Source organism: Falco rusticolus, chromosome 12 (genome assembly GCF_015220075.1).
Source record: "Falco rusticolus isolate bFalRus1 chromosome 12, bFalRus1.pri, whole genome shotgun sequence".
Lineage (NCBI taxonomy): Eukaryota > Metazoa > Chordata > Aves > Falconiformes > Falconidae > Falco > Falco rusticolus.
The window spans coordinates 13,391,391-13,419,126 of NC_051198.1; the positions used below are offsets into that span (position 1 = coordinate 13,391,391).

Below are 27,736 nucleotides of genomic sequence, written 5' to 3' on the forward strand. Positions count from 1 at the left end.
CTCATGGGCCCAGGGCCACGCACACGGGTTCACCAAGCCACGGTGGTGCACAAATCGGGGAGACGCAGTGGTGGGAGTTAACCGCGTTCTCAACTAAATATTTACATAAAAGACCACGGGCTGGTGCACTGCTTGCTCGTCCTCCATTTTGAGTAATACCACCCCTGCTTGCTGCGTAAAGCGAGAGAGACCCCTGCCCCAGCCTGTGTGCCTCGGGGGGGGCGTCAGTGCCGTGCAGTACTGAAGCCAAAGACAGACGGCAGTTGACAGACGCTGCTGCAGTGGGCTCAGAGGAGAGCAAAAGAACAACTCAGAGGCAGACAAGGAGCAATACAGATCCACAGCCCATAAGCCTCGGCGTAAAACCTCTCCCACTGCGCTGCGATGGCCATCAGCAGAGTTAACCTTCCACTCTAATCACGATCATTAAATTCCTGCTAACGCCCCTGTCCTGTGTCTGTCCAAACAGCTCTGTTATCTGTCACCTCCCCACACGGTGAGCCCGGCTCCCCACTGCCGCAGCTCTCATTAATGCTGCTCTGGCTGGCTGATGAGGCAAGTGGCAGCCGGCTCCGGAGCCCAGATGAGTTTAGTAGACAGCAGGGGATGTTTATCCAACATGGAGGGGATGAAAGTACAAACAAAGAGAGACCGTACAATTACTCAGGCATCGCAGAGGGCCACTCTCATTAAAGACGGTGTCCCTGACAAGAATTAATCTGAAGTGACAACCCAGTGAGCTAGTTTAGCAAATGGGGCTGGGGCTTGGCCCAGTGCAATTTTCGGGGGTCTGTCTGGCAGGTAGAGCCGAGCCTGCTCGGAGGAGGGGAAAGGCAGGAATGTGTTAAGTTGGCCCCATTCTGGCCCAAGCCTGTGTATCAGAAGGTACAGAGGACACAGCAGCCCCAGGTCTCCTTGAGGGGCACAATGAAGATTAAACTTCCCTGCTGCACCAATACTTTCTCCTTCCTCTTGCAGCCTCAGGTCACAGATGGGTTCCAGCTCATTAAGTGCACAGTAATTCTGCCACTATCCCCTGTAACTGTAACCACCAGCCCAACTCAGATCTTTCCTCCAGGATGCAACCTGCTTGCAATATTAGATGGCTTTTCATTTCTCTTTAATGTTAGAGCAGAGCCCTGGGAGGGGATAAAATACACAGAAAGAAACAAGCAACTTAAAAGGCTTTTTATTTTTTAAGCAAAGATCTGGTTTGGGGAGGCTGCTTTGAATCCCCAAGCAATGAAAAACATTTTCAGTTGGAGTGCAGTGCCTCAGTGCTTTTCTATGCTACATGAATACATAGAAGAAAAAAAGCTGACCAAACCAATAGCCCCAAAGCCTCACTGCATCTGCCCACAACCAAACCACCCAAGGCTGTGAACTCATTAGGTTCGCTGGCTAAGGTTAAATAAGGTTGTCGGCATCTGGATCAGTTGCCTTGGAGCAAGAAAGTAAAAGCCTCCCAAGCTGTCAGGACCAACATCTGTGAGGCCCCTGCCATTCCTCAGCGGAAATGCTTTCCCCTCTGAATTGTCGCTCAACACAAAGCCTCTGCCTGAGCCTACCTGACCGATGCGCTCCGGGAAATAACAGCCTCTTTGCCCAGACATACAACAGAGGCTTTATGAGAAGCTTGCTCCACATTGCCATCGTATGCGCCTTCCCTGGGTCAGTGGCTCCAAGCTGTTAGGCTGTTTATTTGGTTTTAATTGAAAGTTAATTCTTATTCTACTGGAACTGGTACGTCTGCTGCGCTGCTCAGCCTGCTCTGCAGTGCCGGGAACAATCAGCTCTTGTGGAAATGCACCTGCTTGTCTTGCTGGGAGCCCCCATGCATCACTTAGGAAACCAAATTCCCCCAGTCTGCTTGCAATCCCCCCAGGAATGGCCAACCAGCCCTTGGAAGCTGTTGAACAGGAAGAGCTGGAGGAGCCACAGCACCAGCCAATTAATAAGCAGCACTTTTACTCTCACCCAGCCCCATTTTCAGCAGCTGCAGCAAGAAAATTTAATTCAAGGGTTCCCAGGTGCCTTGCAAAGCATCCTGCTACTTGGGGATCTTCACATTACATATGCCAAGAGCTCTTCAAGCAAACTGGGGAGAACGAAATGAAAACCAAGACACTATATTACAACCAGTGGGCATCCCAGCTGGTTGTCCTTTGGATTCCAGCTCAGCAAGAGTTAATCACTGCCCCGAGACAGCCCCTCACCACCCCAGGACTGCAGGCTGCTGCCGCCACATTCGTTCATCCTTAAGATGCTGATGAGCACCTGTCACGACCACTGAGGCTGGGGAGCTCCTAGGGCTGGAGGAGAAGGTGGGCTGGCTGACTGGATAAGCTTTCATCAGCTTGATGCAGGCAATAAATCAGCTGTGACTGGCCGTGTGTAAGGCCCATTTTATCTGAAGAGAATATTTCACTTCAATCCTAGATCTCTAGGAGGATTTTTGTACCACCACAGCTAGTACCTGGAAGCCAGTCTATCCAGTGAGGAGGGAGCACAGGCAAACAGCAGCTCCTCATTCAGGCTGACAAATCCCCTTTCTTAAGAGCTCTCCAGTCAGCAGTGCTTTTAAGCTTTCCAGCTTTTCACAGTTATATTCAGTAATTCAACTACGTTCTGCAGTCCAGTGATGGAAGAGCAGAATACAAAGCTTAGCCCAGGTGCCCCAGCACGAAGAAGGTGTGACAATGCAGCAAAGCCTGCAGGACGTGGAAGAGGGTGATGGCACAAGGGAAACAGTGAAAGGTTGGGAGGCATCACCAGACTGCTTGGATGCCAGGTCAGACATCATGGGGAAAACACCAGGAAGGCAGGACAGGAGCACAGAGGCAGCTCTGCGAAGCAGCAGGTTGGAGACAAGAGGTAATGCAATCCGCTGGGACAAGGAAACGCAAAGGGCTCAGTGAGCCCTCGGTACGGCACGGGGAGGCAGAGACCTCACAATGAAATGCAAGTGCCTGTCGGAGGAGGGCCAGGGGGAGGCAATGCCACGAAAGCCTTTTCCATCTCCTGCTTGTGCTTGGCAGAAGTGGGAACAAATCTCCCCTGCTTCCTCTTCTCCCTGCTCCCCCTTATTGAGACCCATGCCACCACGATGACACCTGCAGCCATTTCTAAGAACCTGCCCATACATGAGACTGGGCTACAGCAGTGCCCTGGCGTAACACTCCTCTAAAGCACCCCACTCAATAGACACAGCTATGTGGTGATGATGCAAAAGAAACATTAACAGCAGTAACCGATGGGGTATGAACAAACCCAGCAAGGGTTAAATTTGTGTAAGCATTCAGCTTCCTTCATGTCATAACTTAAAGCAGAAATGCGATTTTCCCTTTTCTTGATCCCTTCCAGTAGGAGTTCAATGAGGAACAGATCCAAGATTACTTCTAGGCACTGTGCAAAAGGAAAAAAGCCTCAGCATTGCTGGAGAAGGATAAAAATCACAAATTAGTTCATTGAGTTGCAGTGCTGATAATAGCAGAACTTGGCTAAGAGGGAAGGGGCACTATGACAAACTGCCTTCATTATTAGAGGCTCCCCTGTGTCCTGTATTATTATTAAGCACTGACAATGTGCTCCACACGGTTTGAGTAACAAACAAAGGCTGTCCCACCCCAGAGAGCTCACAATCAAATGGAGGCATAAAACTGGAACCCACTGTGCAGAACTAGAGGGAAGAGACACTTGGATCTTTTTAATTATTTTGTTTCCTGTCTACAGTAAACAAACTTTCCTTGTGAGAAGCATTTGCTTCCAAGCTACTGCTGAATGGTGAGAACCACCAGTTTTAAGTGTCCCTATTTTTAAAAAATGTTGAATGCAGGCACTTTGCTGAGAGTGGATGAAAGTAGCTGGCAGTCCTGCTAGGTTAATGTGCTCTTTGAAAACATCAAGCCTCTTTTCCCTAACCTTCTCCAACCAGGGATCTGAAGAGATCCCTTAGTTGTCCCCCAACCGCACCCACCAGTATGATTTCTCTTCAGATTCAGAAACCTTGAAACCCACTTCTCTTCCCCTGCAGAGTTTATATAGTCCGAATAGCTTCATTAATGTGACTGCATGAAAGCTCTCTGCAACACAAACAGCTGATGACTTTTTCCTGCAGTTCCTGCCTGGAGAGCTCTTCAGCTTATTCCCTTTATTTCACATGAGTGAGGAGGACGGAACTCCACTCGCTTGAGTCTTTGGCCTACAAAATCCACAATACCTATTAATGACTGTGGGGTTTTGTTCACATTAAAGCCCCGTTCAAAACACTGAGCATGAACCGTCCGATGGGAGGCAGCAGGGCTTTGAAAGCCATGGATCATACCCAACACCAGACGTAAAAATGAACGCCGAGCTGTGCATTTGGCCTGTCTTCCATTCAGTGGGGAAGATGCAAGACCATCAGGATCTGGCAATTCCGTCACCTTCAGCTCTTAATCGGCAAGGAGACATTGACGTATCTGCCAAGGGCATACGCTGAGGCTCCAGAAGAGCAGACCTTACCTGCCGGACTTCCAGGCGGTACTTGAGGATGGGATCCACAGCATCGGGCTCCTTCTGTGTCCACTGCAAGACGTAAGAGTAATTCTTGGATTGCTTCTGGCTTAAGGTGGGGTTGGGAGTGTCATAGTAAAACTCTGGGCTGTAAGCTTTTGCTGGAGGGGGGAAAAAAAAAGAGGGAGGAAAGTAAAAGAGTGGGATCAAGGGGAACATAAATTACAAAAGAGACGTGGTGAGAGTGGAACAGCTCCACTTGCCCAGCTCATTCACTTGCCTTTGGCATGCCGGACAGCTTTACTATTGTAGCTGGTGCTGCACTGACATGCCATCATTTTCTGGGAATCACTTCAACTACTGGGAGGGTTAGCAGCCCTGCAGCACCAGTGGGGCATCGCCAGCACCAGAGAAGGTGGAAACAAGTTCAGTTCCCCACTTGGAACCAGCTCTAATCTTTCCTCTCTTGCTTTGTAGTTTAGACTGAGGTAACGGCTTTAAACTGCTGTTTCTCCTGTTTCATCTGCTGCTTTACAGAGTCTCCTGCTAACAAACCCTGAGGAAAGATCATTTGGCCAGTAGGTCATAGGAAAAGTGTTATTTATCTCACAGGGACTGTGGCATTAAAAAGGAGACCTTGCTCCTTCTGCATCTCCCCTGCCTTGGCAACACAGTGCTCCAGCCCCTTTGTAACACGACCGTCAACTCAACAGCAAAGGGGATGCTGACCTCAGCCTGGGTAAAAACAGCAGGAGCTTTAGCAGGGGTGGAGATGTCTTTTCTAAACCCACGTCTCCCCTCAAAAACAGGGCAGCAGGAGGAAGGGAAACACAGAACAAATGATGTACCAGAGAGAAACAGGATAGTTCAGAGAAGAAGGGATTTCCCATCATTTCCCCAGCTGCTGCTGCCCTGAACCACTACCAAATGGAATTTGAAGGCTACTGCCATGCAGCCCAGAGGCTGATGGACTAATGCACAGGGACAGAAGCAACTCGAGGTCTTACCCACAGCTGCGTTTGCCTCATTTGAAATTACCTTCATTTCACCTTGTGCACTTCAATTTTTGGCAGGTCCTGTCCTGGGCCAGGCAGGAGCTGGACATGAACCCAAACTCTCCTGTCTGGGTTGAGGTCCAGCCTGGACCTGCACAGAGCAGAAAGATGCCTGGGGAGCAAGGGATGCTGGAGAGCAGAAAAGGCATAAACACGATCTCCCCAGGCAACCTGTTGCACCTTTCCACTTGAATCACAGGCCCTGCCATTCTGCATGGCTATAATTAGGCTCAGAAGGATTCAAAGTTTATTTTTTATGAACTCAGACAGATAATATTGATGTTTATTTCCAAGTCCTTTTTTTCTTATTGTTTTTATTGACTTGAATTTTTGCACAAGCAAGAAGTTCAGAACCACCTCAAGACACTAATTGCTGCTTATTCAACTTGTATTGACTGTGGAAGTCAAGCTTCATAATGGATTCCGAAATAAAATCAGAACTGATGATAATCATCATCTTGCATGATATTAATTCCTTATTAATTGACTCCAAGTGGAAATGGAAGCTAATAAAAAAAAGCCTTCTAATGGAAATGCAGCACATCAAGATACTTTTGGAACTTCCTTTCTGGGAACTTTTACCATGGCTGGAAAGTTTTGCCTTTTGCTTACAGCTGACAGGAAAAGCTGAAGGTTATCCACTCCATCTTTCAGGGCTTTTCTGTGCCTGTGGCTAGTGGGAGTGCAGGCAGTGACCAGTATGAGGTGCCCTGCTAACTTGCTCAAGGGGAGAGGGCTGGATGTCTTGCTGTCCTACGAGGACATCTCAGAAAGCTAATCTCCCATCCATAGAAGAAACTAATCCCATCCTGGGTAGATTTATGTACTCTGTTTCCAGTACATCTGGACACCCCACAGTCACAAATGAGTCACTGACTCCCTGTCAGATAGGAAGGTTTATGGTACTGCTCTCACAGAGAAGAAACAGAAACAAAAAGAGACTATGCCATCCTCCCTGCTCACACAGGAAGGCTGTGGCTGATGGCAATTAAAACTCCAGCAGTCCAGAGTCCAAGCACAGCAGCCTACTCACTGGATTATTTTTCAAGTCACTCCACAGGCTCAGAAGGCCTAATTGATTCGTAACTGTCCAGGACACAGGCACAGACATCTGAAGCTGAAAAGCCACCATCAGATATCAGTGCCTTGGAAATGAAGAAGTGATGCAGGAAAATAAATGCTTGCTGCTTTCCTAATGAGTGTTCTCTAGGGATGAATGCTGCTTTCTGTTGAGGGGATCTTATCTCATGGGCACAGCACGGCACACCAGGTAGAAATATGTATTTATTACTACTTCCAGCAAGAAATTCTGATCCTGGGAGCATTCTCAAGCTTGCTAGGGACACAGTCTGCTTTGGTGGCTCACAGCAGGATATGGTTTGACATCGCTTAGTGACATGAGAGTTGCAAGCACGTGAAGAAAGTGTAGAGAGGGCCAAAGCTCTCAAGCAAAATCCTCTGCTGGACAGGTTCCAGGAAATCTCAAGGGGTGAGAGCAAGGTCCTGAAAAGGGGCCCAAACAGTAGAAGTGGTTTGGGCTTCCCCACTTCCTGAGAGCATCTCAGAGTTAGAGCACACCTGAGCTTTTCCAAACCCTGTGAAAGATCTGCTTCAAAATCAGGCTTCTCTGGATGTTATTTATTCTCATTTGTTCAGCCTTGACTTGAAAAGTAATATAAATTGGCCCTGAACTGAAACCCCAGTATTTTGTCTGAATTTACTGCTTATTAAGGCAACTTTATTGGACAGCTCTTCCAGAAACTGGTGCCCAAGTCAATTCTGGGGTCATGGGAGAAGCAGATTTAACGATCAGCTGGAGAGGCTAGGTCAGATGTGTGGGTTTAGATGCTATAACTCTGTCATCCCTCTTTGCAGTTCCATGCAGGAGAGAAGTCCCATTGCGGTGCCTGCTGGATTCACGGAAAAGTGTGAGCAGCAGATCTACTGAGTACTGGTACCCATTCCCAGCTCATGTTTGTCCTAGCAGGCATCATGAAACACAGATAGATGGGAGACATAGGGAAGGTGCAGGAATACATAACACAGTTCCTGTTTGTTTGTTTGTTTTTAAAAGGAAAATCAGATGATTTGGAACCTGCTGGAGGGATGCAGAGAGCCGTTTGCTCCCCCTTAGCCAATACTTATCTACGATACAGGCTGTCCAAGCTCGAATGCTGATGGCAGCCTTGAGTTTAAGTCCTGTATCTTTCACACAATCAAACATTGCTAAACTGTACCAGTGGCTGGCACTAACTGCCCCAGGCCCATCCCAGACTTGAAGGACTGCCTGAATGATAGAAGCTGATCTCCCTGTTGGCTTATGGAAGGTCATCCCTTCTGAACATAGTGCCATGCCCAGAGGAGGCAGCAGAGGTTGCCTGCATTGGCACCAGTTTATGGGGAGCAAGCTTCCCACCTCCATAACCCCAATGCGCACTCTGTGACTTACCAGACACCTGGAAGAGGCAGGTGGAGACCCCCACGTCGTTGGAAATGCTGCACTCGTAGCTACCGCTGGTCTCCCGGCTGACACTGTCCACCTTCAGCTCCGAGTAGTCCTGCTGCTCTGCCAGGGGCTGCACCAGAAGGGTCCCGTTGAAGCGCCAGACAGAGGTGGCCACCTTCATGGGGCTGCCCTTCAGCATGGTGCAGCGCAGGGTGACACTGCGCCCCATGCCCTGGCGCACGTCCTGGAAGGCCGGCTCCACCACGGGGGGGACTGGAGACCGAACAGAGCAACAGATGGGGATGCTGTCAGGGAACAGCCGTCTCGCTCAGCACGGTCACCCCAGAAGTGCCTCTGAGGAGACACGCACCTATGATTTCCAAGAGGCTAATTATTTTCTAGTAGGAGCAGCAACAGTCATCTGACATCCCCTTCTGACTGGGCTGGGGCCACCTCCCACCTCCCTCCATTTATTAGGTAGGGGTGGCCTTTAGCAAGTACTCTTCCCACAGTGAGACACTGCTTGGAGGAGTTACAAAGCCCTGCTCTTTCATGTGAGAAGCGCAACTCCAGCAGCTGAGCGCCGTAAGTTGGATTCAGTCCTCAGATCCTAATCAGGATAACCAGAGTCTTCATACCCAGCATAAACTGCACTCCCTGAGCAGGCAGGTATGCTCCCGAGCAGTTACATCCATGTTCTTCTGGTCAGTGTCTGACAGGGTTATCAGGGACACCATGTTCAGATGGACAGATATGCACTGCCTGTCTCCACAGAGCACAGACGTAAAGGGGTGTTAATAAAGCCTCTCCCCAGTACATCAATACAACACATCAGGGACTGGCTACAGGGACTCTGGGTCCTATTTTTATCCCTGGCAACAACTGCCCAATGCTGGGAGGTGTGTCACATCTTCATGTCAGCTCCTCTGCCAGTACTGTGAGAATGGTGATGTGTGGCCGCCTCCTTAGCAAAGGGAGGCTACTGAGTCTTGTTCTTTAGCACCTGTAAAAATTTATAGGGACTTCACAATTTGGGTATGGTTGAGGCAGAACAAGGAGAAAGTCTGGACTAGTATTGCTTGGGTTACCCCTTATTCAATGCAATGGCAGAGGACAAATGTCCATAGCCATCTGATGGACATGTTTCACTTGCAATAAACTCTTAATTAAAATGCTACAGCATGGGAATAACCAGAAGCTCTCCCTCTAAAATGATAAAAGCTTCCTGAACACAAAACAGCTGTCACACTGAATCTAAAACAGGGAGAACAGATTTATAGCAGCTCCAGCACAATCACAACTCATCTTCTCCAAGTTCAAAGCACCTGCTCTTCCAAGAACAACTTCTATGCACTACAGATCTACAAAGCACCTTCCTCCTGTAAAGGTCCGCAGCGCTGACAAGCAGAGTCAGGCCCAAACCCCTGCAATACTGTGTGTTGCACCTGCAGTGCCACAGACACAGCTCCACCAGGAACCATGGGTCACACAGCATCCCCACTGCCCTGCACGCAGCGTGCCTGGAGGGCTCTGGTGCAGCAGTCTCTCTCCTCCCATAGCCCGACCTCTGCAAGACCCACCTACAGCTCTGTAACACTAGCAACATCTCCATCTTCTCCACAAATGAAGGTGCTGCATGCACCACCCCATAGGTCTGCACGCACAGTGTCCCCTCGCCCAGGGACACAGACGCATCCGTAGGTATGCAGCATACAAGCATCCCTTCCACCTGACAGACCTTGTTTGATAGCGGCTGATGGTTTTCTAGGCACCTGCTCTCACTTCTCAGGCTCTGGGCCCTTTGCTGCACTTAAGTGGATTAAAAGCAGCCCTTGACTAAGCTCACGTTGCCGTGCTGAATGGCATGGTCAGCTCATTACAGATGGCTTTGCTAGCAATGTGTCTCTGCGGGTGCTCCAAGCGCTGACTTGCCTTTGGCTCACACGTCTCCCACCTCATGGTGAGAATAATGTGAGAAGTTGTTTGATTAGACCTAGTGCCATGAATGTGTCATCTCCAACCCTAGCTGCTATCCCATTTCTTGGGTCACATCTGCTCCTTAATTGAAGCTGGTAGGGTCTCACATTATAATCAGGGCCAGCTGGTGATGGGGTGGAGGGGAGAGGAAAAGGGGAGAGAAAAGAGAAAGCGAGACTTAAAAAAATGGCACAGCAGCTCCAGATGTACTCAAAGCAATCTTATCTTATGAGGAGAGAGAGGGGTGGGAGAGCAGCTTCCCTCACTGCACCGAGCGGTGCCTGTGTACGGAGCTGGGACAGAGGGAGAAGAAAGGTGTGAAACTAGGCAGCGAGCCCCCCTGCAAGGACAGACGCTGCAAGGAAAGTGCCCCCTGGCCCCCACCGAGGGAGCATCTGGGCACAGTGAAGGTCACACAGGAGCAGGGCTGGGACACACCAGGTGCCTCCTCTAGGTCACAGGAACAGCAGGGCAGCCAAGGATGCACAAGATATTTAATCTTCTTCAGCTGAGAAATGGGATTTACTTGATTTGCACTAGGACAGTCCCTGGGCCTATGTTATCACCTTGCAGAGGGAATGTCTGAAAGTGCCTATAAAGTACAAATTGATTACGTTTTCTCCTCTTGTTTCTGGCACTAGGAAACCTCCAATGAGCAGTAACTCTGCAGGTAGTTCTAGAGTCCCTGGGTTTTCCAGAGAGAGAGCTGAAGCAGGTCATCCCGTCACTGCAAAGGATGCAGTATGATGCCAAGGGGCCACTATTCCTGAAGCTTGCCAGCAGACATGAAAGCAAAGCAAGGTCAACAGCAATTACAGAGCCAGACATGAGCTCTGGCCTCCAATGCCTACAGGGGAGCTCACGCTTCTTCAGTTAGGTTATACACAAAAGGGAGACCCACCACCAAGGCAAGGATTCCATCTGCAGATCCCAGCAGATAACAACATGGCTTTTTCTAATCCCTGGCTTAAACACAGAAGAAAGCTTGTTTAAATGAGCTACTGTTCCAGCTCCTCAGAACTGGGAACTGAACAGTTCCAGTACAGCTGAGGTGGTGATGGTCTCAGAGCACAGACTTCCAACACGACTCCTGCGCAGACACTGTTAGGGAGCTGCAGGAAATGATCAGGATTTTCCAGCTGCTTCTAATACTCAGAGGGAAGCAGCATCCCCGCTGGCTACAGGAGAGCAGTATCTGGCTATTCTGGCTCTCTAAGCTGTCATGGTGCTCTTTGGGGAGCTTAGGTATCAGCCCCAGTTTTTAGCCCAGTTCCAAAGGCAGGTCCTTGTCCAGAGGCTCCTCAAATGCCTTCCTGCATCTCCCCCAAACTCCATGCATGCAGCTGAAGTGCTCTTTTAAGCAGCAGCCATGTTGCAGGCAGCAGGTTGCTACATTTCAAGAAGGTGAAAAAACCTCTGCATATACAGGGCTTCGGGATCCCCAGGTAAGAAACACAGCAAACAAATATAGACTGTTACTGTTTTCTCTCAGCACACAGCTTAACTCTAGAAGAGATAGCCGGCAGGAGGAGTGATGGAAGGGGTGAAGAGGGCAGCACATTACCATTCTAGGCAACATTGAAGGAGCGAGGCTCCTCCAGCAACCTTGTTAAGATGCAGCTGCTGTGAAACACAAGGCAGGGCAGCCTGCCTTTGCAGCAGAATAAGCTCGTTAGGAGCAAATCAAATCAGCTGAACGCAGGCAACCTACTCCAGTGTGCCAGGCACCCTAAAGCAAAGCTGGGCTGTAGGCAGCTCCCTTGCTGTGAGCCAGAGCAGATGCTCTGCACTGAAGGGTTGCTAAGCCAGCACGGTGTTCACAATGAAGGGCAAGAGCAAGGGAAGCAAAACAGAGGAATGTCAAGTGTTGAGGGGTGCTGCTTTGTGTCCCAATAACCTCTTATTTTCTTGGTTTCACTGGAAATAACCAGGACTGAAATGCTTTTCCTGCTAGATGAGTGAGAAGTGATCTCTGGTCAAGTCTGTAAGTATTTGGTTTCAGTCTTTTTTTCTTAGCCTTGAGGAGGGGAGGAGTGTTCTTCCTTAGAAAAGCCGAAGTGCCTGCAGGGGAGACTACAGTCTCCTTGCACTGTTACTGTGCTGTCCTGCTTGGGCACAGGTCAGGAAGGGGTACTCGGTGATCCCAGCAATGTTGTCAGAATGCTGCAGGTTCCCATCAAATCCCAATGCCTTCAGAAGGCAGCGATGCTTCTTTCACCAATGATAAAGTCAGAGCATTCCAGGATGGCAGTGATGCACTATGGAAAGTTCTTCACTTGTGGAGTAAATAAATAATAAAAAAAAATTAAGGTTTTGTTGTGTGGTTGGGTTTTTTTTTAACTTTAAAAAATGGAGATGTCAAGAGGCTGCTCAATCTGATATGGATGAAAGGCAAAGAAAGGTTCATATTGGAGTGGACTGATGCACAGAAATCAGTAACAAGCTTAAACACAACTCAGCATCTGCAGAACAGGGAAACACCGAGTGAACAGACCTCGCATCAAGAGCTCAATTCTTGCCTGAGAAGGTCAAAAATCCTAGACACCACAGTACAACACTACCACGTAAGACACATGCCAGGTCTGCTTTCCTACCATAGCTTGAGGACTTTAAATAGCAGAATCTGGTCAATGCCCAAGTGCTGGCTCATTTTGAGAGGGCTGTCAGAGCTGCGGAGCTCACTCATAATCTGCTTTCTGACCCACAGGCAGCCCTTTCCTCCCTGTAGTCACCCTGACCAGCGGCTGACAACAGCCAGCTCTGCAGGTGGTCAGCTGCCCACGTTGTACCACTGGTCTATGTGGATGCCACGCGTGGCTGCACTCCCATTTTCCTACAGGGATTTACTTCCCACAATGCTTCCTCTGCTGCAAAGAGCACCACGGCGCAGCAATGTCTGGGCAGAGGAGCAGAGGCACCAGCAGAAAGACAACTTGCCTGATGTCACACGAACTAGCAGCATCAGACAGAAACAGCACAGGCGCCCCATATCCTGACCCACGCTTCAGCCCTCATCCCAGGCTTCCTGCCCTGTGATAAACACCCTCTACTCCACCCTCCAGAATCAGTCATCATTTACATTTTTATTTAAATCTAGAACGTGCAACACGTAACACAAGTGATGAAAATAGCAAGCCTTGCCAGATTAGAAAACAGCTTTATTTTCAGCTGCTCTCATCACACTGCTGAATGACTCCTTCCAAGCTTAGCCATGCAATCACAGTGCCAGTGGGACTCTGGCTTGTGGTCTTCACCTTATCCCACCTGTGAGAGCTAATTGACCACTCACTTGCTGTATTAACGTTGCAAAGGATACAGAGATAACCTGGTATGAAAGACTGCGCTGTGTGGTTAGTTACAATTAGCAGCTGTGTTTCATTATCCAAAGTGGTTAACGACACCAGGCAGTAATTTCTCTCTCTGGAAAACAAATCAGCACAGGCTGCTATTAGGGCCTTATGAGACCTATATGACCCCATCCAGCATCCATTTAAATTCTGAGAGGTACCCTTCTGCAGTCATACTGGATGCAGTCTTCTCTAGGCAACCAAAGCAATCCCAGCAAAAGATGTTGTTCTTATCCAGCCCCTGGTCCCATAATCCGTGGTAATAAAGATGTCACAAGCATCAAAGATACTGCACCCCTGCTTTTACAGCAGGTAGAAAACTCATAGTTTCAGCTCCAGGAGAGACCCAGAGCTCTCTATGCGAGCAAGTGGAAAGCTCTTTTATTGTCACAAGGCTGGGAAATCACAGCTAAGCAATTCTGTCCCCTGCAACAGCACTCACACCCCAAGAATACACGTTAGGCACCAGCAGTTTTCCATGTGGAGACAAATATTCAACTAATATTTACAAGGCCAGTCTCATCTGCTTTTTTCTGAGAGATGATATAATTGAGTAGTTAGAAGAGGGGAAATGGACGAAGGTTTGCCCAATCTATTACAGCTAAAAGCCAGAACTTCTTTCTTTCATCTTCTATGTCCTTTGCCTTTGCACTTCACTCTCCCCATGTATAAACAGACAAATCGTTTATTTTTTGTGAACTGCTTGAAAGCCAAGTTGCAAGTATAATTTCAAACAAAACAAATTTGTCTGAGTACATTTTCTGCTAGACAAGTGGGTGCAGGGGCCGGAGAAGCAGGGCTCAGAGCAGAGAAGGCTTAGCTTTGTGCAACTTGACTGCTCTTAAAAGAAGAGCAAGTTAAATGTATTCACTACCAGTTTTTCTGCTTTCCTGTTCTCTGAACTTTCCAAGCCAATTAGCTCAACCAGTCTTCACCTTGTTTTAATAAAGAAGGACTTAATAAAGGATTTCCTCTTCTGCATGATAAGCTGTGCTGATTAATACATGAGACCCCTAGCTCACTTTACAGAGTGCTTTGAAGAAAGTCCATCTCGAGTGGGAGTTGTCAGACCTTCTGGCTCACAGATATGCCTCCTCAAAAAACGATCTGTCCCAGACAAGCTGGAACTCCACTCAGACTCACTGCCCAATTAATTCAAGCTAACAAGACTCTACAAAGACAAGTATTCTCCTGCAGTGTAAAGCCACCTCCTTCCCATGCCTCACTTACCTCCAAGTGCCTGGTTTCGAAACAGTATGCTCCCCTAATTGAAAAAGGTAAGTGGGAAAAGATGGTATATGTACAGAAGACACAAACACATTTGTATGTGAAATGCATGCTGATAATCCTCCCTCCACCCACATGCCACCCAATTAGCATAGTTATGCACAAGGGAAGTAAAGACTGAGAGAGTGGGCATTTCGGAACTAGTACCTTCAAGTGCGGCCAGACCAGTATCATAACCCAAATCTAAATTTATTTTTTTTTTTTTTGCCACAGACTAACATGAAAATATTGTCTCTAGCTCACAGACAGTTTTGCTAGTTACAGCATGCTGAAGCAGGATGATGGCTGGGGTGGATCTGGGTTCCTCTTGCCCACACGCATACCCACAAGAGGGGAACCCTCCCATGCGTAGCATTGCCAGACCACCAGCTCTTCTCAGGTTCTGCCTCTCTTCTCTAGAATATAACAAGATGTTAGCTCATACCCATGCATCTCTTATTACATGCTTCTGTTTAACAAATTGGGCTGGCAGTGACATGCTGCTCCCAATAGCATATGAATAGTTTAGATCCAAACATTCACTAACAGTCAGCCAATGATACTCCTTCCCCAAAAGCATCCCATATGCATTAACTTTTGGCAGAGAACCAGTTATCTTACTCCTCAATAATTCATAGGTAAGCTACTCAGCTGGGTAGTTCTGGGAATAAAGCAAGTCATTGCCAGTGCAAACTAAGAAAAAGAAGAAAAAAATCTGCCCGGAAAAAAGAACCAAATAAGATTCTTCTTCCAAAACAGAGAATCCACATCTTTCCTCTCACCTCAGAGTTTATCACTAGTTTTTCTTACCAGCTAACCCAATTCCCTTGCTGCAGTTTCAGCCTACTGCAAGTCCTCCCCATAGGTGTTTTTATGTTCTAGTAATCAAATCTGTCCTACCCCTAGTAGCCCCCAACCTCAACAAATACTAGGAGAGAATTTAGTCTTCTTCCTCTCCCCAAGTCCTTGACAAGATGATTTTGACATTTTATATGTGCATATATGTATGTACACATATCTTTACAATTCCTCTTTCTCTCCTTCCTCTGCTTTTCCAACAGCAAAAGCACAGCTTTAGTTCCTATTTACGTTTTATTTTCTTTGGGAAAAACCACTGTCCTAGGGTTTTAAATGCCAGGGGAATCACACACAAGAAGTTGGGAAAGGAAAAAATAAATGAATCTACAGCTCTGACTCTCCTCACATGCCTGGCAGAGACAAGTAGGGCACCTCAGCCTATAATGGGGCAGAGATCAACAGGTACCAACTGCAACCTTGTGAGCAGAAACAGAGCCGCTTGGCCCATCACAGCAGAACGCATTCCCTCACTTCCAGCCACAGTGTAAAGATGGAAAAATGGAGGGAAAACAATGCATCTGTGTGTTTGTCATCCTAAGATAGGTTCTCCACACTCCTGAGAAGGATTTGGAACAACTGAGAAAGGACTGATCACCCCCCCCCCCAGGTTTGAGAAAACCTGGAGCTAGCTGGAACAGGACTTTATAGCCCAAATTTATCCCATCTAACTTCAGGCTCTTCACTGAGGAGCCCAAGTTAGGAATGTCGGCTCCCTCCAAAACCACTGAGTGAGACAGACATCTCTAGAGGACAATTCAGATGGTAGGAATCCCTAGCTGACATCACCTCCCTCCATCCTGTGCCTGCACGGGGAGCCTCAGGTGATCCCAGCCCTCACATCTCTGCTAGGCGGGATGAATGCAAACCGAAGGAAATGCTTGTGTGACACCTGCACAGAAGTGGCCAGTGCCACCCCTCTGTACGAACCTCTCCAGGCACTCTCAGTGCCTTGTTTGATGAGTTTATCAGTGAACTGAGTTATAACGTGCATCTGAAACTTGGGCAGCATGTCCTGCTTTTGGACAGGAGACACCTCCTGTGTTTACGTTGCTGCATGCCACAATGGAGCTACTCTGGGAAGGAAAACAGACACCAGCCTGCACCTTCCCCATAGCAAATGTAGTGATAAACCTTTGGACTCCAGACAGCATCCAGCTAGTGCCACCACTAGGGCTTGTGTCCCGAGTGTGCAGCTGTCACCTACAAGGAACTGAGTTTCCTTCCCCTAGTCTCCTACGCAGGACCTCACCCACAACCGGAGGAGCTACCAGGCAGAGGCGAGCGCTGACTCCAACCAGCAATCCAACAGCAACAGCCTCCTATTCCACCACCAGCTGCCTGAGCAATTCAACTGCCTCCACATGTTTAGACCCTTTTAACAAAACAACTGAAAGTTAAGAGCAGGGAGGCTGCAGGAGAGAGTGTCTCCGACAACTGCAATCCTGTCAAAATAGGGAAGAGTCCCTGCTTTAGAAATGCAATGATTTGTCAGGGCCACAGGTGGTCAGAGCCTTCTGCTCACAGCTGGGCTACAGCACTACTTTACCTTCTGTTTTCAGTTTGAAAGCTAAATTGGGAGCACTAGATGATCCCTCCACAGCTGCTTTCCAAACAGGCAGGCAAAGCAAGAGGCAGCATAGCCAAAAGCAGAAATACTGTTTAAAAAAATCAGACCTGCTTTAATGATGGGTTGGTGTGATCAGAGCTGGAAAGGGGAGAGATCCAAGCCAGAAAGAGCCTGGTAGGGGAAAGAAGGCCATCCAAGGCAATGAAGATAATCAATTATTAACCAGCATTCCCAAATATGTTTACTTTGAATTCTTTGTCTGTACTAGTAAGCAAAAAGGATGCATGTGGCAAAGCTAGACCAGGAAGAGTTAATACAGTGATCCTCCGCCTATCTACAGAGTGGGAAGAGGACAGGCTTCCCCAATACAAGCCAAGCTCTTCCTCAGCCTCTCCTTCAGGCCTAGCAAGGAATTTGGACTAAAGAGGAAGAACTCAGTGCAGAGCAGCACCCAGTTCTCCATCACTTCTCTATCCACTGTCTTGGAGTTCTGCTGCCAATTGTTTAATATCGTGCTCTGCTAACTGTCATTATCACCCCATTTTTCCATCCTTCACCCATGATTGATCTTGATTCATCTGAGGAAGATGACGACAATGAAAACGTAACTGTTCAGAAAGAGGCTGAAAGGATGCTCAGACTGAAAGATTTATGGCAAACGTTCAGTCTCATAGATGAAGCAGCTGAGGTCAACAGATATCAAAGCAATTTTTCCCATAAGAATTAATGTAACAAGGGGGGTGTGGTGCATACAGGAACTTCAGAAATGCATGCAATTTAAAAGCACAGGAGCAGTATATATAACAGAGAAAGGAGAGGCAAGAACATTTTTTACTGTAAGCATTTTTGCTGTCACTCTCTGGATGGTTACCTCTTCATCACTGTCATCATCATCTTCAGATGAATCAAGGTAGATCAAATCAATCATGGGCGAAGGATGGAAAAATGACGATAGGTTCAGGCGGTCCATCAGATGAAATGGCTGAGGTCTTTCAGAATAGTGATGGGCTCCAAAAAACCAGCTGCCAAATAGCCACCGACTCTGCCATCTGAAAGTCCTGTCTTCCCCCTCCATCCTTCACACTGTTACCTGCATGCATTTAAAATGTGTGAATTTCATAAGTGCCTGTGCCCAACTCCTCCTCTATCTATTAATTATGAAAAAAATGCTTTATCTGTCATATCAGTAACTGTCCTAGCTTTTCATGAATGTATCCTCAATGAGTTGCTGGTTGCAGAGACTCATCCCCCTACACCTTACTCCCAAACCTGCCAACCCCCTACGGAGACAGCAGAGGATTTGGCAGTCCCATTTATTCAGGCTTGGGTGATAACACCTGTCTCAGAGAAGGGCACGGACGTGAACTGTGGAGGACTTGCTCCCCCACTAGAAACCTCATGTCTTCCCTCTGCATCGCCACCGTGTTTCCAGAGGAGCCCCGCGGCTGAGGCAGGCACAGCCCTGCAGCCTTCTCTGTCCCTGTGTTAGGAACAGCACCATCACTTCTGACAGCCGCAGGTGGTGTGGGCTCCCAGAAATCGCTCTCTGGGGCTCAGGGTCTCCTCTGCAGCAGAGGGTGCAGGAAGGAGGCCAGTGGCAGAACTGGCAATCATTCAAGGACAGCAGCCTGCTCCCTCGACCTCCCCATTTGGCTATCAGCTCTGTCCCATCTCCTCTGGACTTCAACCAGGAGAGGGAAATTTATTAACAGCCCCGCTCACTGGATAAATCTGCTCTGACATTCGATTTTCCAGGCTGCTTCCGTGGCTGACCTCAAATCGGGCCAGCACTGCAGGAACCATTCAGAGGAGCGGCATCCCTGTAACATGCGCACATGCCGACCTCATGCAGATGCTTTCTCATGTTGACTGACGAGGACTCAGACTGCACCAAAGGCGATATGCAGGACAAGTGGGAATCACATACTCCATTTCTTCTGATGCCTGGATTTTGGTCCAACAGATAAATGCCTGAAGCTGATTCCATAAAATTTCCATTGTTCACATTCCCAACTCTTCTGAGACCCAAAAGTAAGGCCATTACCTTCCTCATTCTCACCCACTGCATCAAGATCTGAAACTGGATCCTGGCCTGAGTCAATCCATCAATAATTATCAGCCCGAGGGGTTGTGGCAGCACACACTGTAACATGGCATCCTGCTCCTTCCAGTCTCTTCATGATGGATAGTAACACCTCCCAGAATCCGACACCCCAAGTGAAAAGGACATTTTAAACAAATTTCAGCGATGTTTGCTGAGCCATCCCACTGTGGTGGGCAGAAAGAAGATACAATTCTGTGTACAGCTCTGGAAGGAACCTGCGTGGACTTAAATCTGGGAACATCTCTGGCTAAATCTGTGATAAAAACCAGAGATGATGGAAAGACAGGCTTCTCCATGTCCTGTTTGTAAGACTCCAGCTGGATTTGTGTACCCTGATCTGAATTCATCAGTGCAAAAATGGCAGAATAACAGACTAAAAACAGATCATAAAAATCTTAAAAATGCCATAGAAAGTAGGAAACGATGGGGGAAAACTTCACCTAGCCAGGCTTTTGAGGGGAAGTTTGCGATAGCAAACAACAGAGAAGATTAAATTATTCTGTAGCTTCCATGCATGTATTGCCTATGGGAATACAAACACAAATCAATCGGGTCAACGTAAGTAGATGAGACCTCAGAACAAACAGCAATAAACCTCTTTATTCCTCACTGATTCCAGAAAAAAAACTCATGGAAGATGAATGTCGGATGTAACTTTACAAGTTAAAAAATGAATGATGATTAATATAGTTTTATGGGTCCTTGGCAGACAAACTGGGTAGTGTTTGAGAAAGCAACAAGAAAAGTAACTATCTTGTCATAACATCCTCAGGCACTGGAAAGATCCTGGCTTGCTTCCACACGACAGACTAACTGAAGATGTAATACTATTCAAATGCAGCCCACATTAAGCAGATTAAAAACACATTAACCGAAAGAGTTCAAAAAGAAATTTTAAATGGGTGCAAGCACCACTGAGATCTCTCTAGTGAGAGGGAAGCCTTCTCTAGTAGACCTCTCTAGTAAGATCCCATATGACCTCTTAAAACTGTTGCTACCTCACCCCTTCATCAAGGTCAAAGATCTCTCCAGCAAGTTGGCACGGCTAAACCCTATCAGTTTTAATGGCCCCCCATTCAGGCTGTGTAGCCAACACCACACATAACCACCTGTGGTGTTTGAATGACCTCACGTGCATTTGCAGCTGGGGTGACTGGACACAGACTTTGACACAGCTCTGGGATGTGGCTTGTGTTTTGCTTCTTTCCCTCCAGCACAAAGGCAGAGCTGAAATGCCCAATAACTTACGATACAATCCTTAAGTGCCTTCAGATACCAACATTTGTAGAGGACACAAAATATGCAGCAGTAAATAACATACTAGAGAGATACCTCACACGGGACAACTTGGTTTGCTTGATGGAATGGGCTTATAGTAACTACATTCAATTTATCTTGGATAGTCATTGAATAGTTTGGGTTGGAAGGTACCTTTAAATTTCATAATGTAAAGGTCTGGAAAGAAAACTCTTGAGGAAAGCATGTATCAGTCTTGTTAAGGAAGAGACCAGGACTCCAAGAGGAGCCTGAGTCTATGTAACCCAGTGAACATCAGCTTTCAGCTTAATTCTGTAGTTCAAAGATGTCCAAATCCTTGGATGATTAAGCCAAAGCTTACTAAACATATTGTGAGATGGGCATCACCTCTGCACCCGCATCGGTGCGATCATTTTTTAAAATCCCTTTAACACAGGCAACCACACTGCCAGAACGATCTTGAAAAAAACCCAAGAAGAGGGCTATAAAAATGAATCAAGGGCTGGAAAACATGCCTTGCGGTGAACGGCTAAAGAGACTTTCTGGATTGCATACTGAAAAAAGGCTAAGAGATTACTTGTTCTGGTGTCTGAGATTACACATGGAAGAGACCACTGATAACAAATAGCTCTTTATGTGAGAAGATGAAGGCATAAACAGAGCTTGTAGTTGGAAACTGAAATGAGACAGGCTTAGATTAAGTCATGACAACTGAACCATGAGCATAAAAAAGTGCTGAGACACACACTGAATTCTCTGTTACTTCAGTCTGGGAGTGGACGCTGCACTGAAAATGTACAAATAATCCAAGTTTACATCCGCAAAGATAAACGCACCTTGTTCCTCAGCTCCAGTAATGAAAGAGACTAAGCTTGGCATGTAACTAACTCTCCTGTCTAGACAAACAGCACAGAATGGTTAGAAGGAGATTCAAAGAGCATTTTCTTTCTCATAATGATGATGAAGATGGAGTCCCAGCATTTTGGGTAGGTGGATTGGAGCACTAAAGCTTCTCCAAATGTTATTTAAAAAAAAAAAAAACAAACACCCAAACCATTACAGAATCTGTCTTTCCTCCTCTCTTTAAAGCCTGTATGTAGTTCCATTAGCATCTTTTCATTTATACATGTACATTGGTTCCTAGAAAGCTAATCAGAATGAAAACTTGCCTATTTACATGCATCAACTTGGCTTTTTGCAAGGCCTCATTACAAGCAGCCCAAGGGGAAGAGAAAAATCCCCAAACCACAAAAACCCATTTTGTGTTGCTCCGTTTTCCTCTTACACAGCCAACTGCCACCATCTTCTCATCCCTTTAGACCCATTATGCTCTTTGCAGCAAACCACCTTAGATGGAGGGCTGCTCCCTTCTCCTCAAGCCCCAGTTCCCCATTTTACAGCACACCAGGACGCTGGCTAAAGGGCCTGTATTATGCATAAGCTATGAACTGCTCAGAAAATACCAGCAGATCCAGCACTATTAAGCCGACCTATAGTGCATTAAGTTGTTATTAGCTACTGTATTCTAGTTTATGATTAGGACAGCAAAATATCTCTTTGCAATCAACACTTCGTAAGGAAAAAAACCCCAAAGCTATCGTTATTTATTGTTCTCGTGACCTCAATCACAGCCACAGTCAGGAACCCCGTTAGCTTTGGCACTCCAGCCACCACCTCCCATCAAATGCTTGGCTCAGCTGGGCCCAGAGTTGTAGCGTATTTGCAACAGATGAGATATATAGCACTCATTTCATCAGATGTGAGAGCAGGCCACGACAGATCAAAGGCCTACAAAGGGTTGGCTGCAATGGCCCTCAGTTGCCATTCTTTCTTTAACCAGCAGGGATTTATCCCAGATGCTTCTTCACAGAAATGGAGTGATTTTCAGTCTCTTCTACCTCCCATTCATCCCCTTGCAGCTTGGCAAATAAGCAAACAGTCTCAGAAGTCAGCTTCCTCCCAGTCAACACTAATGAAAAATTTCCATGGTTTCCTGTGATCACCACGACCCTAGAAACAAGGACTCCAAAATCATACAAAATGCAACAGGTCTGCACACAGCTAGAAAATTTAAGCACATCTGTCAATTCCTGGGGCCAATGATGGTTTGGTCGGTTCATCGCCGGGTTCATAAAAGAAACCCAACTGTTTTACCTCAAGTCCTGGAGGCCAATTAAATTAGAATCAGAAGCAAAAGCTGGGACAAGGTAGGAGTGTGTGCACACACATGCTTATTTGTGTTTGTGACAGAGAGGCAAAGAGGAATGGAAATCAGGAACTATATGAAGTGAAATAGGGTGAGAGGAGTGCGTGCTGGAAATGTGATCTCTGCTCATCGAGAAAACACTGGTTCCTGGCTTCCAAGAACAAAGTTTCTTTCTCAGAGAAAACTAGAAACTGAACAGTCATTTCTCCACAGAATGCTCCAAAAAGCCCCTATGCCCTTCCTACAAACTGAGCCCTCAGCCTCCCAGTACAGTTTCCCAGGCAATAACTGGCAGCAGGAAGACCTGCTGGGATGTAGAGAAGCTCTGACCTAGTGCCAGGGTGCAGGAGTGGTGAGGAACAGCATGGGAACCTGCTCCTGCACTCCTCATAGGTGCTCCTTGACATGGTTTATGGCCCAAAAATCACGGGAGAAAAGCAAAAGGCACAGGTACAATGCCGTGGCACCACAAAGATCTCTCTGGGAAGGAGGATGGAGAAAAAAGTCTCTGCTCCCCTGGCACAGGTCCTGTGTCAGGTCTGATGTGCTATGCTCCCCTGCAGGTGTGGACAGCTGTTTTCACTTCTCTGTGCCTCAGGCTCTTGTGCAGAGCCTGAGAGTTGTCATGAGAAAATGAATTGCTTTTTTGCCTGCTTGGTGTCTTCCTGGTTCCCCTAGCGAGCTCTGGTCTGTGCCATGTCAGAGCTGGGAACTCAACGTGCTCAGGTCCTGGTCACCGAGAGGCAGAATTTGATAGGGACAGGGCATTCCCTCCTTTCCTGTCCTGTGACATCAGCCTTAAAATACGAGAACTGACAGCAGTTTTCTAACTCACTCCACCTACCTTCCTTGCCCCATGTCTCCTGATGCCAGTGTTACCACATATAGTACATGCCTTCCCAGATCTTCTTTGCTGAGGTGTCAGCTGCAGCTCTCTCTTTTGCTAGAACAAATACGCAAACCTTCCCATCCTCTTAGCTCTCCCATCCCTAGAGTTCTTCACTAGCTTCTCTCTTGAAATATAGCCACTACACCATACCCACACAAGCAGATACCCTCTTCTCCTCTCCCTAATGTATTCCCGATAAACTCAGATCCCAGTCCCATCCATCACCTCTGGCAGAGAACATCCCACCACACTCCAGGATCCATGGCCCTTTCTCTACCTTGGCCCAGTTTCCACATTCCCTGGACACATACTGGTGCTGCAGAGACCAGGAGAGAAAGCTTGGCAACAGCTGCCATGCCAAGCTCACCATCTCTGACCTGCTGACTGGAGGCAGCGCGCAGCAGAAGTACTCCCTGTGTTAGAGAGGAACCCGTGTTACAGCCCCACGCAAACAGAAGCGGAGCCAGGACAAGGTCTACCTCCAGCCAGGCTGCCTCAGTGCAGCCTAGGTATCACCGGCTGTATTGCCGTTCGGAGATCTTTGATACAGGTGGTTTACTACAGCCTAAACCCAAACAACAACAGGACACAAAACCAAAGCAGTTTCTTCAGAATGGCAAGATGAGAAGTACTGGGAAAGTGCCTGACAGTACTTCAGCAGCAGTGTGCTCCTGTGCCTTAAAGACAAGGACACGCTCAGGCAAGACACAAATATGCACAGCTTTGCAGGATGCCCGGCACAAAGCGAGAGGACTCTGGAGTTGTTTTTTATCCCAACAAGCTGTCATCACAGAACTGATTGTTGGAAGGGACTTCTGGAGATTTAGTTGGGTTGGAAGGGAGCTCTGGAGATCTAGTCCAACGCCCCTGCTAAAGCAGGTTCACCTACATTAGGTTGCAGAGAATTGCATCCAGGCAGGTTTTGAACATCTCCAGAGAAGGAGACTCCACAACCTCTCCGGCAGCCTCTTCACGTGCTCTGTCGCCCTCCAGGTAGAGAAATTCTTCCTCATATTCAGTAGGAACATCTTGTGTTGCAGTTTGTGCCTGTCGCCCCTTGTCCTGTCACTGGGCACCACTGAGAAGAGCCTGGCCCCATCCTCTGGACACCTGCCCTTGAGATATTCGTAGACATTGATATGATCCCCTCTCAGCCTTCTCTTCTGCATGCTAAACAGGCCCAGCTCTCCCAGCCTTCCCTCATCAGCGAGATGCTCCAGTCCCCTCATCATCTTCATAGCCCTCTGGTGGACCCTCCCCAGTATTTCCCTGTCCCTCTTGAACTGGGGAGCCCAGTACTGGACACAGCACTCCAGATGCAGCCTCACTGGAGCAGCGCAGAGGGGGAGGATCACCTCCCTTGACCTGCTGGCCATGCTCCTCCGAACGCACCCCAGGGTTCCATTGCCCTTCGTGGCCACACAGGCACACTGCTGGCCCACGGGCAACTTGCTGCCCACCAGAGCTCCCAGGTCCTTCTCCGCAGAGCTGCCTTCCAGCAGGTCAGCCCCAGCCTGTGCTGGTGCCTGGGGTGATTCCTCTCCAGGTGCAGGACCCTGCACTTGCCTTTGTTGAACTTCATCAGGTTCCTCTTTGCCCTGCTCTCCACCCTGCCCAGCTCTTGCTGAATGGTAGCACAGCCTCCTGGCGTACCAGCCACTCCTCCCAGTTTGGTATCATCTGCAAACTTGCTGGGGGCACCCTCTGTTCCTCCATCCAGGTTATTGACAAATAAGTTAAATAAGTCCGGAGCCAGTACTGACGCCTGGCTATGTCCTACAGGGAAAATAGCTGCCACGGCAGGAAAACATTAAAAGGAGTGTCTGAATGCGAACAGTATGAGAAGTGGTGTTCAGCCGTGAAAGGGCCACAGTAGGTGAGCAATTGTCCACAGAGGGATGACCAAGATTGTCTGCCATCCACCATGTCTATACAGCTCTTTTCTCTCCTTTCCTGACAAAACCGTAGAGCTTGGATGTATCTCTCTCTCTTGATAAAATTAAGTTGCTCTTCCTGGAGAGTCTGGCCAAAAAACAGGATAATGGCAGCTTATGGAAAGTGTATTTGTGTCTCCTAACAATATCTGAGAAATGGATTAGCTGATTTAGACCAGTTCTTTTCTAAGCAAACAAATTCATCTCTCCAGGCAAGGAGCTCTCACGCAAGCTTTTACTCAGCCTATCATTACCGCCACAGAGGTGTTTAAAGATGAGCAATGAGCTGCACAAAGGCTGAACGGTAGAGCAGGCACAGGCTGCAATCTCAGGCAGCAGATGCAGGTGTCCTCTTTAGGGAGGGCTCCCACATTCCTGGTGCACGTATCTGGGTATCATCCTCTCTTCTTTCACGGTCACTTAGCCAGGGTCAGTGAGGAGCCCTGCTGGTACTTTGCACCTGACGTATGGTGCCACAGACAGAACGTGCCAGCTTTGCAAAATCTGCTCCCCAGCCTCCACTGCTCTGGTGAACTCTCCCTGCAAGCTGGGCCTTTTGCTTTATGTCTCCAGTCTCCTGTATCTCCTGGCCACCGCAGCCTGCAGACATGCTCTGCCAGACCAATTTCAATCAAAGAGGTAAATCAGAAAAGATCTTGGGGCACAAGGGAGACCCGGTGAATGGCAGCGCATGGGAACCTTCCCCACCAGGCAGCAAGCAGAGAAGAGACCAGGGTCCTGCAGACCTAACTGCTACACACTGAGGGGGGAAATTCAGGCCAGCCAAAATTCATGCAACCGCTTTACCATGTAAAAGACTTTTCCCTCCAAAGCTGCATACACCAAATGCAAAAAAATCAGCACTGGGAGTCCTGGGTTGCTCCACAAACATAAGGGTGGTCACAAAGAAGGTTTTAGCTAAGCATTCTTAGCCAACCAGCTGGCCCCTCTGTGCCACAAGGCTTGCAGAGAGGTAGGGCCAACAAGTCCCAGACAAACAGAAGCCATCCTCTTTTCAGCTACATTTGGTAGTACAACCCCATCGTAAGACCCAGCCTTAAACTGCTGTAAGTGCAGTCACAGCCCTCATCTGCCAGGCCCCAGGACCAATAGATGGTAATTGTTAAAACAAATCTGAGGCTTGCTAAGCCTCTGTTGTTACTGTGCTGTGAACCGTGGCCATTTGGGTTTACAGCCATGACAGAGTAAAACCGATTCCTCCTTCAGCCTGTCCTTAGACTGACAACTCTAATTAGCTGTTAGCAGCCCAGGCACCGGGAAGTGGAGTGAGCAATCCTCACGCCGCATCGCTGAGGACAGGGCTACGTGCACAAACACAAGCTCTAAGCAACTTAATCCCAGTCACAATACTGCACGTGGAAAGTACGCTGACAATCAGGAACAAAACTCTCTGCTCTTAACGCGGGGTGCAGCAGGGCTCGATGGAAACGGAGAAATAACATGTATACTTTCAGCTTAGTTACACAAACCTTTGTACAATAAATTGGGGGATAATCTGGGAGGATTTCCCATCAAAGTGGAACCTAACAACCAGGTCAGGCTTTGTTCAGACTTGTGGTTCGAGGTCATGCCCAGGACTGCAAAGGATTTTCTTCTTTTCACTAATGAAGGTCTTCAGGTTTGCAAACACTGAACTTGCAGAAGGCACAGTTTTCCCGTGGCTTTGAATACAGACACACCTCCCCCAGAACATCAGTTCATTCTTGTGCCTCTGATAGTCTAAAATGAACCAGAACATCCCAGAACTCTGGTTAGTAGGAGAGCCCAAGGTTTCCTTGTCTTGGGAGCAAGACCTGTGCCGTGTAGAACAGCAATACTGAAGCATGAATGGAAGGGCAGGAAAGCCTCAGCCACTGCAAGCATAGAAAAATCACTTTCTGCCCCCATGTTAGCTCCTGAACTGCACTCATCACCTTGGAGGAGGGTGTCAGGATGGACTTCACTGATTAAAATAATTTAAAAAATGTAAAACAGTCACTATTAATAAACACACTCAGAAATTAAACCAGCCAAGCCTAAAATTCTTAGCAGATGGCTCCATACTCCAACTCACATGGCCAAGCAGCAAGACCGACAAGCCAGCTCGGTCACAGACATGGGTCAGCTCTGGCCACGTACAGTCTCATTTCTCTTGGACTCCCTTCACTTAGGCAGGGGGAACTTCAGGGAGCACTCAGGAGACAAAAGACCAGTCCTAGCCACGCTGCAGAAACATCGCCGTGCCAAGAGCATGTCTCAAGAGCGTTTTTAACGGAGCAGTTAATATCCAAGCTTATGTTTCAGAGCGGGCAGGGCACCAGCAAAAAGCACTGACA

At 47.8% G+C, this 27,736-nt stretch overlaps 1 protein-coding gene across 2 annotated transcripts in view; it reads right to left on the minus strand.

The window, feature by feature from the left end:
- Window positions 1-27,736, minus strand: part of MDGA1 (MAM domain containing glycosylphosphatidylinositol anchor 1) — a 157,345-nt gene that overhangs the window by 53,443 nt on the left and 76,166 nt on the right. For both annotated transcript variants that reach the window (XR_005107025.1, XM_037405792.1), the window contains exons 9-10: window positions 7,999-8,268; window positions 4,504-4,655 (exon numbers count right to left, since the gene is read on the minus strand). Coding sequence is in view for 1 of the 2 variants with exons in the window: in XM_037405792.1 (XP_037261689.1) it covers window positions 4,504-4,655; window positions 7,999-8,268 (422 nt within the window). In the remaining variant the exon portion in view is untranslated. The remainder of the gene's footprint in view (window positions 1-4,503; window positions 4,656-7,998; window positions 8,269-27,736) is intronic.